This window comes from Orycteropus afer, unplaced genomic scaffold (assembly GCF_000298275.1).
Source record: "Orycteropus afer afer isolate SDZICR_OR568_19922 unplaced genomic scaffold, OryAfe1.0 scaffold00070, whole genome shotgun sequence".
Lineage (NCBI taxonomy): Eukaryota > Metazoa > Chordata > Mammalia > Tubulidentata > Orycteropodidae > Orycteropus > Orycteropus afer.
Window position 1 is genome coordinate 5,286,278 of NW_006921657.1, and position 15,974 is coordinate 5,302,251.

The 15,974-nt window shown below is 49.8% G+C and overlaps 1 protein-coding gene across 1 annotated transcript in view; it reads right to left on the reverse strand.

The window, feature by feature from the left end:
• CDH23 (cadherin related 23) overlaps nt 1-15,974 on the reverse strand; it is a 542,121-nt gene that overhangs the window by 126,445 nt on the left and 399,702 nt on the right. Inside the window, exons 22-26 of the mRNA XM_042780917.1 lie at nt 9,628-9,817; nt 9,138-9,283; nt 6,331-6,550; nt 4,333-4,485; nt 1,720-1,833 (exon numbers count right to left, since the gene is read on the reverse strand). Coding sequence (XP_042636851.1) covers nt 1,720-1,833; nt 4,333-4,485; nt 6,331-6,550; nt 9,138-9,283; nt 9,628-9,817 — 823 coding nt within the window. The remainder of the gene's footprint in view (nt 1-1,719; nt 1,834-4,332; nt 4,486-6,330; nt 6,551-9,137; nt 9,284-9,627; nt 9,818-15,974) is intronic.

Here is a 15,974-nt window from a genome sequence, read left to right on the forward strand (position 1 = left end):
GCCCTGCCGACACCTTGATTTCAAACTTTTGGTCTCCAAAACTATGAGACAATGAATTTCTGTTGTTCCAAGCTGACCAGTGTGTGGTAATTTGTTACTGAAGCTTTAGGAAATAAACACAGGCATGAAAGCCACAAAGCCAACTGCTGTCAGTGCCAGCAGGTAAGGTCATGGGCAAGATGCCGGGGGGCAGCTGTCCTCTGCTCCAGTCCACAGGTGCCAGGCAGAATGTGGGCCCAGGAATACTAGATCTCTGAGCTCTCAAGAGAAACTGAACATCTGAACTTTAAAATAAAATCTCTTGAGTTTGCAATGTTCTCAGCTAATTGGAATTACTTAAAAAGCATTGGGTGGGGCAAACAGGCATGTCTGCAGAGCAGCTGTGGCTGCAGCCTTTGCAGTCAGCTTCATAGGCCCTGCTTGATTTCCAAACCTAATATCCAGGGACTCTGGCCCTCCAGTCCCCAGTAGGACCCTCCCAGCCAGGAATATGTTGAAGACAGGAACCTCACCTCAGCCTCAAGAGAACTTGTGCCCGATGTTGCATCTTTTGGGAAAGGGAGTTGCCCAGAAGGAGTATGGGTGGCTGGAGTTGGCAGGGACCAGTGGTGACTCCATCATTTTTTTCCAAGTCCAGATGGCTACATGCTGGATGAATTCATGGACCCTGGAGTATGTCCTCTCACCCTCCTAAGTTCTATTTTGAGACCACATCCCACAGCCCAGAGGGTCTTGCTAGACTACTCCAATTGGGACTCCTGTGCCTGAAATGTCCTCACTCCCTGCCTCTCCGTTGACTGCAGCTTTACTTGGCTTTTAAGGCTGTGGTGAGCATCCCTTCTTTCTGCTGATCAGCAGAACCCTCCCTTCCTCTTTGCCTGGTATTCCACATGGGATAAGTCTGACTGCTCCCCAACTCCAGGGATGGACAAATGACATAGGCCTAACTAATTGGCACATCTCACCTTCCACCTAGCCAGGGTGAGGGCTTCAGAGATGGGCTCCAGGACAGACTGGAACTAAAGAGAGCTAATTTGAGGGCTTCAGCTGGGGAGATTGGAAAGGGACAAGTTCAGTCTTCCCTGCTGTTTCACTTGAACCTGGAGGATGGCAGGCTGGGCTACAATTCACCACCAGGTGAGACAGAGAATGAAGTCCACACATAGAAGGCAGAGCTGCCATGGGAGACACAGCCCTGCTGGCATCGCCTGAGCCTGACACCTGTTGCACATGGTTTTGTCATATGTGGAAGGGTTTTGTGTGCTGAAATTGCTGAAGCCAGTTTACTTATTATTTTTTTAATTTGCAACCAAAAACGTCCTAACTGATCCAGAAAGACTCCCAGATGCCACTTTCTCCAGGAAGCTTTCTTGATGACTCCTCTTCCACATTTCTATCACCCACTGTGCCTGCTATTCTTATGTCCTTTCTCCCCTTCACTTTCTTTTGCAGTGACGTGGCTACATGCTGATCTCCCATTTGTCTCCACACGGCTCCCGCCTTACCACCTCTATGATTCACATGTAGCATCTTGCTGGGCCTCATATGCAATAAATGTTCAGTGATGTTAGCTGGGCATTCGGTGGCCCTTTCCCACTGGCATCAGGGCAGAGTTCATTCAGTCTTAGGCTCAAGGCCTGGATCCTGGGACCCCATATGAACTTTGCCCCAAATAGCCATGGTGATGGATGAGGGTGGATGGGATGGGCCAGTGCATACCAATGGCCTCTAGGATGAGTGTGTATGCGGCTGTGATCTCGCGGTCCAGGCTCACCACCGTTCGCACAACAGCATCACGGTAGCCAACACTGAACTTCCCATCCACGTTTCCACCTGCAGGCAAAAGAGAATGAAATTTCAGGTCCGGAAACAGAGCTCCTGGTCAGGGAAAGGAAGGTGACACCCATTTCTGCTCTGAAACTGGACTATCTGAGGGTGGTCTAGGAGGGAAAGTCTGCACTGTCCACTCTGCCCCTGAGCAGAATTCCAGTGGGGTTCTGGTAAAGGTGCCGGCTTGTGGGGTCTAAGGCCAGGGTGCTAAAGTCCTGAAATAATAACAGCATCGTGATTATTGCATTAATACAGGCCTATTTCATTTCATTATATGGACCATTCATTTAATCTCCATAACAACCATACTACTACCATCTTCACAGAGAGGGAAAACAAGGCTTGATGAGGTTATGTGTGTTGCCCGAGGTGGTACAAATGATTACCACACTTGGCAGCTAACCAAGAAAGAACAGCCTGGTGATCTACTTCTGAAAAATCAGCCCCTGGGAACCCTATGGAGCACAGTTCTGCCCTAACATGCTCATGGGGTCACCACGAAGTCAGTGTCCACTCTATGGCAATTGGTAACTGTTACCATGGGCCGCAGGACTTCAATACACCAGTCTGAGTCCCGACCCTGTGTTTCCTCTGCTACCTCTCTGTTCTATAGAAGTGTCTAAGCAGTTAACCTGGGCTTTTATATGTGGTTACGGACTTTGGGGTCAGCTGAGTATCCTCAAGCTGGTCATCTCCGGCGCTGGGGGTGGGAGAGGGGCTGAGGACCATAGATCTCTGAGAGGGGACTGGTGGAGGCCCCACAGACTCAAGAGTAGGGCTATGTGGGCAGGAGACAGGTGTTACTGAGTCTTTCTAGGTTGCAGAGGAGGTAAAGGTACAGGGTCTCCTCCCCAGGATAGGACTCAGATTCTGAGCAGCATGTAGTATTCTGGGCAGCAGAGGGCACCACTGAACTAGGTTTGGGGTGAGTTTGGCCCCGGACTCTGCACTGCTCCTTGCAGAAAACACAGATTTAAAACCTGAGAATGCTGGGGCTGGGAGGGCTCTTAGCGGTCAGCAGGTCACTTTGCGGTGCTGGTAAGTTGTCCAGCCAAGTACTGCCTTATCTTTAATTGGTTTGTCCTTGGCAGAAAAAACCCTGATCCCCAAACCCCCAATGTCTGCTTCCCAGTGTCTGAAGAGATACCTGTAAGGGACACAGTCTGATTCCAAAAGCTCCTTGTCATGGGTGGGGTCTTTGATGGCTGAGTCTTGAGGACTAGACAGACTGAGGAGATAGCCTGAAGGTGCGTACCCCCTTTGGGAGAGGAGGAAGGGGAAGACTTTGGAACGAAAGGCTGAAAGCTGGGAGATCACCTTGGCTGTGGCAAGCTGTGGACAGGTTGCGAGCCTGGGATTCCTTGCTTCCAGGGGAAATGCATCAGGAGGTCTGGTGTGTGCAGTGCATGTGTATACATGCTCACATACAGATGCAGCATGTGTATAAGTGGTCACAAGCAGGTCATGGCCACAGAGGAGGCAAAGTGTGTACAATAACTAAGGGAGGGCTGAGCAGTGTGAAAGTACACCCCCCACATACACACACTGTGTCCCAGCACCTCTCACTTTTGACAGGGGCTGAAGAATATTGGGAAACTGTTCTAATCCAAGAATGGCACATGCACAGCATGTCTATCACCACCTACCTATCTTACAGCCATGGCACAAACACAACCATGGCAGATATCACAAACTGATCATGGCTCGCTTGCCTCTGTTCAGCCAGGACATAGCTTCAGGACATAATTTCTTGAAATGGGTAGCTCTCTAGGTGGTAGCTACTCAACGTTTTTAAGCTAAACAGTTTCTTTCTGGAATGATTTAGAGATATCTAAACCACCTGCCTCTAAGCAGATGGGAATACTCAACAACTAAAGGGTCCCCACGGAAGGATAAGGCCGCATCCCTCCAGTCACTGCTTCAGTCACTTTGAGTTGGGATGAAGTAGGTGGCAGGCCTTAGAAATGCCTTGCTCCTCCCTAAGAGTCCTTGGTTCCACTTCACTCCAGACTTTACCTCGGTTAGTCGTCCCACCAGCAGCAGATTCAGGGCCCCCAGTGATGGCAATGGAACCAGGTCAGAGTGACCGAGCTGCAGAGCTCTTGGGAAAAGCCATGAGCAAGGCCTCAAGGAGGCACCAACCCCCAAACCCAAACCAACTGCCACTGAATTGATTTTGACTCATAGCGACCCTATAGAACAGAACTGCCCCATAGGGTTTGGTTTCCAAGGCTGTAAATCTTAACAAAAAGAGACTATCTCATCTTTCTCCTGTGGAGCAGCTGGTGGGTTCAAACTGCTGACCTTCTGGTTAGCAGCCAAATGCCTTACCACTCTGCCACTGGAGCTGCTAGGGAGGTAGCAGCAGCAGCCTGATGGTAGAGAGCTGGGTCTTTCCCAACCTCACTTGGCTGCACCCCCAGTCTGGTTCCATATCTAGAAGGGGGTAAGGGCAGGGACTCCACAACATCTGAGCTGGGGTGAGCTGAGTGAGGGCAGCACCTGTGATGAAGTAGCTGAGCTCGGCGTTGAGGCCCACATCGTTGTCAGTGCAGTTCAGCCAGATCACCCGGAAATCCCGTGGCACATCCTCGGACACAGAGACATTGTATACAGCTGGGAAGAAGGTGGGCGTTTCATCGTTCACGTCCAGCACTGTGGAGACAGAGGGGGAACATGGGGCTAGGGTCAGTTGGACAACCCAACTTCAAAAGCAGTGACTCAAGCCAAAGACCAAGTAGGAAACTAATTCCCAAGGGAGCCACAGCCTCCAAGTGGCATTTGTATTAACACCTCCTGGCATGAGTTGAGGTCCCCTGTGCCTGCTGGGGCTAGAACAAAGGTGGCCAGAGCTCCATACCCCTGACCCATTCTCTTGATGGCCTGATGCAGCTTGTGCTGTCAAGGGAGGAGAGAAAACCTCAGAGCCTCTCTCCAGATATGCCTGACAAAGACAATGACAACAATAATGACCATGGACATTTGTCACACCCATGCTAAGCATTTCCCACACAGGGCTGCATGCAATCCTCTTAACATCCTTGTGGGATAGGATATACCGGATAGAGAAGATACTGGATACACATACTGGATAGACAGAGAAGGAAATGGACACTCAGAATGGCTGAATGACTTGTCCAAAGTCACACAGCTCATGAGGGGCAGGCCTCCCCAAGCCCTGTCCTCTGTTTCTGGTAGGGTCCCAAGGGAGGGAGGTGGCTTTGAGAAATTTTCCCTTTGAAAGGTCTAATGTCCCTCAAAGATTTCTTTGTCCAGCTCTGTCCCTATTCCTGGGACAGGTGGGGCTTCTAGCAACTGGATAGTGAAATGATATCCCCTTTGGCTACTCTACATGGTATTGCCAGGAGACAGGATGGGGTCATTTGATAATGTGGCTTTTGTTGAGGCCTGGAGAAAAGTCCTCCAGGGTCCTTTCTGGAAGGAGTGGACATCCTTGTTCCCTGTCAATCATTGGTGAAGAGGTGGGTCCTCCAATGGCCTTGGACCAGTGGGAAAGAGAACAAATGGCCCTCTCTCATCCTCACCTTCTCAAGTCTCCCTAAGGAAGGTGAATGTTCATGTCTGTGGTGAAGTGACCCCGCCTCCATCTCATGGAGGTGGGCAGGGGCCAATATGGGGCAGTCCTGGCCCAAAGACCAGGCCACATCTTCCCTGTCTGGCTCTGAGGTGATTTCCCTGGGCCTGTCCCTGGCTCAGCATCAGCTCTTGTCAGTGCTCCAGTGTGATCTCAACAATGAAAGATGACACATCCAGAGTGATGAGAAATACTGCCTTTCATGGCCCCCAGACTAGAGGGTGGAGGCAACGGGAATTATCAGAATGCTCCAAGGGGAGGGGGAATCTCAGGGTATTTGCAAATTCTAACTCCCCTCTTCCCATGGGGAGACCCCTCCACTGCCACCCTGTCATTCCCCACACACAGGAGTGGGTGTCTTCCTTCACACCCTCAAATAAGGTGTCTTCCTTCACACCTCAAATAAGGATTTTTCATGGCCACCTGCCGGCTCATGATCCATGGGCTCACTCTTGCTCAAGCCCTCTCTGCTGTCACTTGATCAACAATTCAGGTCCCAAGGAGTCCAGCAGGAGTCAGGGACCTTGGTGGGGGGTCCAGGATACTGCCCCTGGGCACTCAAGGCAGTGGCCAGGAGCAAGGAAGTCTCTGTTGTCACCTTTGATCTGGTGAAGACAGGGAAGCCTCTGCTCCACTGAATGTCTCCAAGCAGCTGAGGAGGGCAACCCATGCCCACATAGACAGTGGACAGTAGTAGTGGGCATGGGTACTTCACTTCTCCTGGCACATCCTGGGGCCTGTGCTCACATGTATAGTGGGCCTCAGTGTCAAGCACCCCTTGCTCTACCTGACACTGCCCCAGGGTGTGTGCCCACATGGGCAGTGAGCAGTGATGATGGGCATGAGCACCCTACTCTGCTGTGCCCATGTGTTCAGCACCCAGCAGAAATTCCCCTCCCTCTCACCGTTGATGGTGAGTGTGCTGGTGGAGCTCTTGGTGGGCGTGCCCGCATCGCTGGCCACCACCCGCAGCTGGTACTTGGCAATGCGCTCGCGGTCCAGCTCGGTGGTGGTGACTACCACGCCGCTGCTGCTGTTGATGAAGAAGTCCATGCGGGGCATGCCTACCTGCATGCGGTAGGATACTAGCCCATTCAGTCCCTCGTCCAGGTCGATGACCACTACCTGAGGGGAGGAGAAAGGATCATGTGACAGGGGTTCCAGGACTGCTGCTTCCCCTCTAAAAAGTGTCCCTTCCTCTCCTCCTTTGCTTGGCTCCAGCCAGACACACCAACTCCCCTTGAAGCCTCAGGCCAAGCCACTGTCCCCAACATACGCTCCCAGATGCTCTCTAGAGGCATGGCATTTTGGAGCTGAAGAGTGTCCAGAAGCCCTCTGGTCCATCCATTTATAGAATAGGTACACTGAGTAGGCCAGAGGTGGGTGGCATAGGGGAGGACTTTTTAGGTTAAGAGTCTTGTCTGCACATGCCTCACCCCTTCAAAACACTGCTCTCATTGTCAGGAAGCCCTCACAGATTTACTCCAGCTGGCTCTGGTCCCTCCCAAATCTTTAGTGCTCCAACAATCTTTCTCTCTGCCCTCCCCCCCCAGCCCTTACCACACTGGCTCGGAGCAGTTATAACTTCCAGACCCCTCCGACAACTAGAGCTCAACTACACAGAACGCTCAAGTGATAGGCTCCCCTCCCTACTTTGCTTTGATTTATAAGACAACAACAAAATAGATGATGTCAAGGATTATTTTTAAAAAGTCACTTGTGGATTTCATTTATATATATATATATTAAAAAAAAAAAAGTCATTTGTAGTCATGTGTAAGTAAGCCTCATCCCAAATCCCTACATTGTTCCCATATGCATCTCTGATCTTGATCAAAAATACCCCAATACACTGACAGACTTACAGAAGAGAGTTCAAGACATTTGAGAAAAACCTGTAATAATAGTTACAATAAGAGTTTTGGATTAAGACAAGACTCTCAGGGTTGGAAGACAACATCAAGGTCATCAGGTCTAATTTACGTCCAACAAGATGGACAGGAGGGTGTCCAGACTCCCCTTGAATGCTTTCCAGGATGGGGGGGGGGCTCACTACTTCTACTTTATTTGCACACAGCCCTGGAGAAAGGTCCTCTGCACATCCAGCAGAAATCTTTATCCACTGAAGCCCTAGGTCAGACCAGGGGAACTACACAGCTCAAGCCAGAACTTTCTTCCTGTATCTGAGGACAGTTTCAAAGTTAAACACTCCTAGCTCCTTCATGATTTGGACTCAGTTCCTCTGTGAACTCAGAAGTTGTGGGTGGGCTTTCCATTCCCCTGCTGTCTGTGACCCCCAAGAACCAGGTTTGGGGATTCCTTCATTTGCATTCTCACCATCCTTGCCCCACTCCTGGCTGGGGACTCCTCCTCAGGGACTGGCTGCTGGTCCTAAGATCACAACTCTCCCTGCTGGGGGCTTGGGGAGAATGCTCTCTGGAGAGGCCAAAGGCTCTCTGAGACTAGTCAAAGAACACTATTAACCTCCTTTTACAGATGAAGAAACTGAGGCACAGAGGCCTACAGGGCATCACCAAGGTTATCCACTCTGGCATCCTGCAAAGCAATCAAGCCTTCTTCGAATGGGAACGGGTTAACCCTTTGCCACCCAATCCCCCTTTCTCTCTGGCATAAACCCTCATGATAGGCACTTAACAAGCACAGCTACTGTGTATTCTCTGCAACTCAAGTACTTGATGCATTTCTAATTGAATTCCCACAACAGCAGGTACTATTATTATCTCCATTTCATGGGTGAGAAAACTGAGGCTCAGAGAGGTTAAGTAGTTTGCTCCAAGTCATACAACTGGGAGGTGGCAGAATTGGGATCTACCTCATGTCAATCAGACTCCAAAGCCCACGCTCTTAACCATGGGGGCTTTCCAGTCTTTCTATAATGGCCCCTTTAAGAGTATAAACTCCCCTGAACCAGTATCTTTGGATCTTCCTGAATGGAAGAACAATGGACCAGAGGCTAAAAGAGCTGGGTTCTAGATTGGGCCCAACCTCTTCTGGCCACAGGGACTTGGGCAAGTCCCTCTGAAGCTTCCTGCAAAATGGTGAGAGTCCCATCCACAGCGAGGATGCCTGTGGAAGGTGGGTGCCTGGGCTACGTTCAGTATGACCTTCTTTGTGTTCTAGAACTCTCTGTGGGCTTGGGTTGAGGGTCTTGGACCAGATCTCCATAATCATGTTTCAAGAATGACTACAACTTGCCTCCCTCTCTGTTTCTACCTTTAACCAACCAAAATCAGTTGCTGTTGAGTCATCTTCAACATAGAGTGAACGTATGTCAGAGTAGGCTTATGTGCCTTAGGGTTGTCAATGGCTGCTTTTTCAGAAATAGACTGCCACGCCTTTCTTCGAAGGCACCTCTGGGTCAAGCCAAACTGCCCATCTTTTGGTTAGTAGCCAAGCACTTAACCATTTGTCCCACAAGTTTTCCTTATTTTTGCCTTTATCCATTTCCTTATCTTCACCTATGTTTATTTACCTCTCCAAATGCAGTTGTCCTGCAAGAGCTAGCCCAAGTCCCTTCTCCTCCAGGAAGCCTTCCCAGAGTACTCCACCTATTACTCATCTTGCACAGCACTGGCTCCCTAAGCTGGCATAGGACTACATGGAGCTTAGCACAGTCACACACAGGCACTCACTGTCACTTGTTGGCTGGCAGGGATGAGGTAGCATATCAAGCCAGGAGAGGCAAACTTACTTGATAGACAGAGACCCCTGCAGGGGTGCCTTCGAGCACCTCAGCCACAAAAGGCAGGTTCTGAAAAGTAGGGTCATTGTCATTGAGGTCCAAGAGGTTCACAAACACTGTGGCACTGCTGGTGGCTCTCAGAGGGGGTCTGCCGCCTGGGGGGACCAGGGAGAGGAAAGGAGGGGCACAAGAGAAGGAAGGGAAAGGAGAAAGAAGAATGGGGAGAGGGAGGCAGATTCAGTGACCCTCCATCCCATGCCATCACGGTGGTCGGTCCAGGAAGCAGCCTGGACCTCGCATCCCTCCCACGTCCCTCCACCTGCCTCAGGGTGCTCTGGGGGGATCATAACTGAGAAGTGGGTGTTCCACAGCCTCCTGGGTAGGCCCCCAGACCCCCAGGGGACAAGTCAAAGGATCAGCCATTAGAGGACATCCCAGGCCCCAGACTGCAGGAGCTATAGCCCAAGGTGTGGGGACTGAGGGGTGTGAAGACACGTACAGTCAGTGACGGAGATGATGATCTTACGCATCAGCTCCGCCTCATGGGGGTCGGGGTTCTCCCGGTCCAGCATGACGTGGGTAGTTCGGATCTTGCCCGTGGTACTGTTGAGGCTGTAGAACTTGTTGGGCGGCTGGATGCTGTACACCAGGGTGCCGTTCTCACCCAGGTCTGGGTCCACAGCCACCACCTGCCAAGCGGGGGAGAGGGACCAGACCATCTTCACTGAGGGGAAGGAGTGGGCCTGGGCGGGGTGTCAGCTCCTGGGGTGGCTCCTGCCTGGGGTGGTCTGAGCTCCTGTATTGCCCCAGGCATCCCACTGCCTGGTAGGAATAGGCCTCCTGACTCAGGTCCAGGAAGGGGGCTTCTCTCCTGGCTGCAGCAGGGGTGTCTGCAGGTGCTTGGGAAGTGGGAAGTTCAGAGTAATCAGCAGGGGAGGTCTTCCCTCCAACTCTGGCTTCTTCACCCAGCAGTTGGACCTTAGGTAAGTCCCTTTGCCCATTTAAGCCTTGGTAACAGTGAGGGTGGTGACTTCTGCCTTGCCGTGAAGTCAACATAAACTATGCATCTGAGAGCGCTTGGCACATGCTGGCATACAGCAGGTGCCCAATGTCACAGAAATAACCAGCATTCTCCATGTATCGTGCCAACAGCCCTCCCTAGATAGATGCCTCTAACTGTGACCATCTTATAGATGAGGCTGAGAGAAGCTTCCAAGATCATGTAGACAGGAAGTGGCTGGGCTGGGATTCAATCCCTGGGCTGTGCTGCTCCAGAGTCCGTGCTAGTGACCACCAGGCAACATTGCCAGCACGTCTCTGTGTCCTTCCTTTCCAGACAAGCTCACAGCTTTTTGAGAGAGCAGGGGACCCCCAGAAGGCCCATGACCATGAGGTCCAACCTTTGGCTGAGCTTTTAGAACCTCAATTTTCTTGTGGTTAAATATGTATAACATAGAATTTGCCATTTTAACCATTTTTAATGACCATTTTTAATGTGACCTTAATTATATTCACAATGTTGTGTGACCATAAAAAAAAAAAAAAAAACATCAAACCGATGGATGGTGAGTAGATTCCAACTCATAGCAACCGCACGTGTTTCAAAGTAGAACTCCACGCCACCGGGTTTTCCAATGGCTTCAATCTTATGGAAATAGGTTGCCAGCCTTTCTTCTGCAGTGCCACTGGGTGGGCTGCTGCCAACCTTCTGGTTAACAGCAGAGCACAAACCATTTGCACCACCCAGGGACCTATGTGACCATCCCCACTATCTCTTTTCCAAAATGTTTCCATCACCTCAAATAGAACTCTGTACCCCCTAAGCAATAACTCCCTATTCCCTTTTCCCCCGGCCTCTGGTAACCTCCAATTGAATGACTGTCTATTCCATGATCTTGCCTATTCTGGATATTTCACATAAGTGGATTCATACAATATTTATTCTGTTGGCTGGCTTATTTCTGTCTGGCTTATTTCACACACCATAATGTTTTCAAGTTGCATCCATAGCATGCATCAGGACTTCACTTCCCTTTATGACTGAATAATAGTCCATTGTATGTATGAACCACATTTTATTGATCCATTCATCTGTGATGGACACTTGGGTTGTTTCCACCTTTTGGCTACTGTGTATAATGATGCAATGAACAGTGGTGTACGTGTATCTGTTGGAGTCTCTCCTTTCAAGTTCTTTGTGAAATATGCCCAGGAGTGGAATTGCTGGCTTCTAAGGTAGTTCCATGTTTAACTTTTTGAGGAACTGCCACAGTGTTTTCCACAGTGGCTGCACATTTTACATTCGCATGAGCAGTGCGTGAGGGTTCCAGCTTTTCTACTTCCTACGCCAACATCTGTTTCCTTTGGTAGGACTTTAAATCTTAGGCTTTGAAAGCTGGGTTCCTCAAGGTCAAAGTCTCTCTTGCTACCTTTGGAGCTTTTGATTGTCAGTTGATTTGCAAAAGAATTAGGCCTTGGGTAGGGAGCCAAGGGCTGGCCCCTGTTTGGAAGGTGAGTGGGTAAGTGGGCCCCAGGAATTTGGGGTGTCCCAGGTTGGAGGTGGGATGGGTTCAAGGAGGGAGAAAGTTGAGCATCTCTGGGAGGGGAAAGATCAGGACTGGGGCCCCCGAAACTCTAGCCCTTTGACTCTACAGCCCACCCCCTTGGCTTCCCACTCATAAGCCCCCATCTATGAAAGGATCAATACTCAGTGCTGCCCTAACCCTGTAGCCCTCTGTCCCCTCAGCCACCAGGTTGTAAACAGAAGGAAAAGGCCCATCTGAGGGCTCTGGGGTCTCCTGATTCTCTCTGAGGTCTCCTGTGCAGGCTGACCACCTGCTCTGCAGGGACCCCCTCTGACCACCCACCTGCCCACATCCCCACTAGATGGAAAGCAAGTCCTGAGAGGCAAAGACCAGACTCAAGGTCATATAGCACTAGCCTTGGGCCCAGATCCAGGTACCACCCTAGAGGTCCCCTAGAGCCCCAGGACAGCAGTGATACCCACCCTCAGCTGGCCCGCCACCCTGTGCTGCAGAGGCCACTGTGGCACAAGAGGTGGACAAGATCAACGGGAGGGGTGACCGCAGTCCCCAGGGCTGTGCCAGGACAGTATCATTAACTCCAGAACACTCGGCGATGACAGCCTGGCCTTGTCAGCTGCTTCATCTTACTTGATGTGGGGACTTTTGTGCTTTGGCAGCAGAATTTGTCCCTCTTCTGGCTTAATCCCCAGTCAGAGGTGTCTCTGGGGCCACTAGACCAGAACAGACAAATGGGCTGCCCCAGCCAAGGACTCCCATCTGCCCCTGAGCCCTGGGGAGGCCAGGGAGAGAGGTTAATGCATGGGCTGAACCCTGAGACACCTCCAGCTCTTTTTTGCTTCAGAGAGGTGGGGGACAGCCCCCTGCAGCCGGCCTACCCCATCCCACCCTTCCTGGCCTTGCTGTATCAGGTACCCTCACTGTGCTATGGGATGTTCCCTCAGTTTCCCCAATCTCCACAAAGGGGACTCAATTACTCCTGTTTTGAAAACAAGGGACAGGGCTCCTAGGAGCTCAAAGTATAATTACAGCAAAGTTACTCTGCTGCTGAACAAGGGAATCCAGCACCCCTTGAATTGCAACAATGCTTCTCTCCACAGCTAGAAGAGAGATTTGTAGCCCCATTTTTCTGGATAGAGAAATTGAGGTACAGAGCAGTCAGATGACCTGTCCAAGGCCAGCAGCCTATTGCCAAAAGTGCTAAGATCAATTTCATACAGGGGACTGTTCTCCTCTTCTGTCCCCTCTCTTACCCTCCAGTGCCAGAGGGTGACTGGCTGGGGGTGGCCCTGATTTCTGTCCTCTCAGCCCATACCCTGGTTGGGGGGTGGGGGTACGGAGAGGGCAGGGCTGTGACCCCCTCCTGCAGCCTCCCTGTTAGGAGATTTTGTAGACTCTCACCATTTTCCCCTCGTTTATTTCCCATTTCACGCTCATCATTTTTCTCCTGGCCTGACGGGGAATAATTCTCTCCCTCTCCCCTCTCCTTTATTTTGCTGGAGGGCTTTGAAAGGCTCTAAATCAATGCCCATCAGCCAGGTCCTTGAAGGAGGTTGCAGGAGCTGGGAGGAAAAGTTGGGCCAAAATCTCACTTGCAAACAGAATTAGCCCAACACGCAGCACATGTGCATGGGGGGAGGTGCCCATGGTCTTGGCCCCCCCACACACACAGATGCCCATCCCCACACCAACTTCCAACACTCCCAGATTAAGGCACGTACTGGTCTGCACACAGGTCTGAAAACCCCCTGGGATTGTTCCTGGGCCTCAGATTCCAGGTCATCCACCTCTAGGGGGTGCTCCTGGGAGAGTCCTGGACCACATCCCTTAGGCTCCCTCCAACAAGGAACACCCAACCCTGACCTGGGGTGGCTGGTGGGTGGGTGAGATGGGGAAGGAAGGAAAGGTTAGGTATTACCCAGGTGAATACATTCTTCAACAACATTCATTCATTCACAAATATCTTGAACACCTACAGTGTGCCTGGAGTGGTGCTAAGCAGAGGGGTTCTACAGTAAACAAGACAGACATAATCCTAACAGGGGAGGAAGATGACAATGATGATGATGATGACAACAGCTTACCATTTTTGGCCACTCACCATGTACCAGTGCTTCATGGATATTGGCCCATTAATCACAGATCACAACTCTGTCAGGCAGGGACTCTTATTAAGATAAGATTGGAGCACAGAGAGGTTAAGGACATTACCCAAGGTCACACAGCTAGTAAGTGCTGTAGCTGGGATTAGAACCCAGGCATTCTGGTACTAGAGTCTGCACACTTAACAAACTAAAATGGCTCTTAATAAAGGAGCAACCTAACTAACTCAGCCAGTGGGAGCAGCTCTGAGGGAAAAAGAGTATGGATTGGTGGGCAGAGCTACCTGAGGCCAGGTAGGCAGGTATGGCCTCTATTGAGAAGGTGACATTTCAAGCGGGGACAGAAGAAAGAGAATGATGGAGTTAAGGGATGGAGGAACAGTGAAAGAGGAGCACTTGGAGGGCAGGGGAGGGACTAGCATGCGCAAAGACTCTGAGTGGGATAGAGTTTGTTGGCTTCAGGAAGCTAAAAGTCCAGTGTGTGGTGCATGCAGTGACTGTGGGAAGAGAAGTGGGCCAGCCCCATTGATATATGACCTCCTCCTTGTGTCACCGACAGCTCCCTCCACCCTTTCCTTACACCTCAGGCACAGCCCCTACCTCACTGAGGGGCACTGTAAGGCCTGAGAAGACCTCAAGTGTACCCACATACATATGGATATGTGCAGTATATTGACAGAGAAGTTCCAGAAATGCAAACTGGATTCAGAAGAGGACGTGGAATGAGGGATATCATTGCTGATGTCAGACGGCTCTTGGCTCAAAGCAAAGAATATCAGAAAGATATATTCTTGTGTTTTATTGACTATGCAAAAGCATTAAATTGTGTGGATCATAACAAATTATGGATAACATTGAGAAGAATGGAAATTCCAGAACACTTGATTGTACTCATGAGGAACCAGTACATAGATCAGGAAGTTGTTGTTTGAACAGAACAAGGGGACACTGCATGGTTTAAAATCAAGAAGGCAGTGTGTCAGGGTTGTATCTTTTCACCATACTTATTCAATCTGTATGCTGAGCAAATAATCTGAGAAGCTGGACTATATGAAGAAGAATGTAGAAGAATGTGATATCAGGATTGGAGGAAGACTCATTAACAACCTGCAATACGTAAATGACACAACTTTGCTTGCTGAATTTGAGGATGAGGTGAAGATTAAAGACTACAGTCTGCAGTATGGATTATACCTCAGTATAAAGAAAACAATAATCCTCACAACAGAACCAATAAGCAGCATCGTGATAAATGGAGTAAAGATTGAAGTTGTCAAAGACTTCATATTGGTTCTATAATCAATACCAATGGAAGCAGCAGTCAAGATATCAGACGATGTATAGCACTGGGCAAATCTGCTGCAAAAGACCTCTTTCAAGTGCTGAAGAGCAAAGATATCTCCTTGAGGGTTAAGGTGTGCCTGACACAAGCCTTGGTATTTTCAATTGCCTCATATGCATGTGAGAACTAGACGATGAATATGAAAGACCGAAGAAGACTTGATGCTTTTGAGTTGTGGTGCTGGTGAAGAATGCTGAAAGTACCATAGACCTCTAAAAGAACTAACAAATCTGTCATGGAAGAAGTGCAGCCAGAATGCTCTTTGGAAGCGAGAATGGCCAGACTTTGTCTCACCTACGTTGGTCGTGTTGTCAGAAGGGACCATTCCCTGGAGAAGGATATCATGCTTGGTAAAATGGAGGGTTAACAAAAAAGGGGAATGCCCTCAACTAGATGGATTGACACAGTGGCTGCAACGATGGGCTCAGGTATAGTAAGGGTTATGGAGTTGGCACAGGACCAGGCAGTGTTTTGTTCTGCTCTACATAGGGCCACTATGAGTCGGAGATGACTCGACGGCACCTAACGACAACATATATGTATATACATTATGGCTATAAAATTTGAAAGGGTCTAATCCTTCTGAAATTATTTGGCTATGACAAACTCAATTAGTGTATGGACATCTTGATTTCTCATTTCCTGGCAATCATAACACATAACTGTGAATTTGAGAGAAAACCTGGCAATTCTGGACAATTCTAGAAAATCTAATGTACAACTTGCCTTTAAATGCAATGAATTTTTTACAAACACTAAACTTCCTAATAGGAGGAGCTCTGGTAGCATAGTGGCTAAAGCACTTGACTGCTAACCAGAAGGCTGGCGGTTCAAACCCACCAGCCACTCCTCGGAAGGA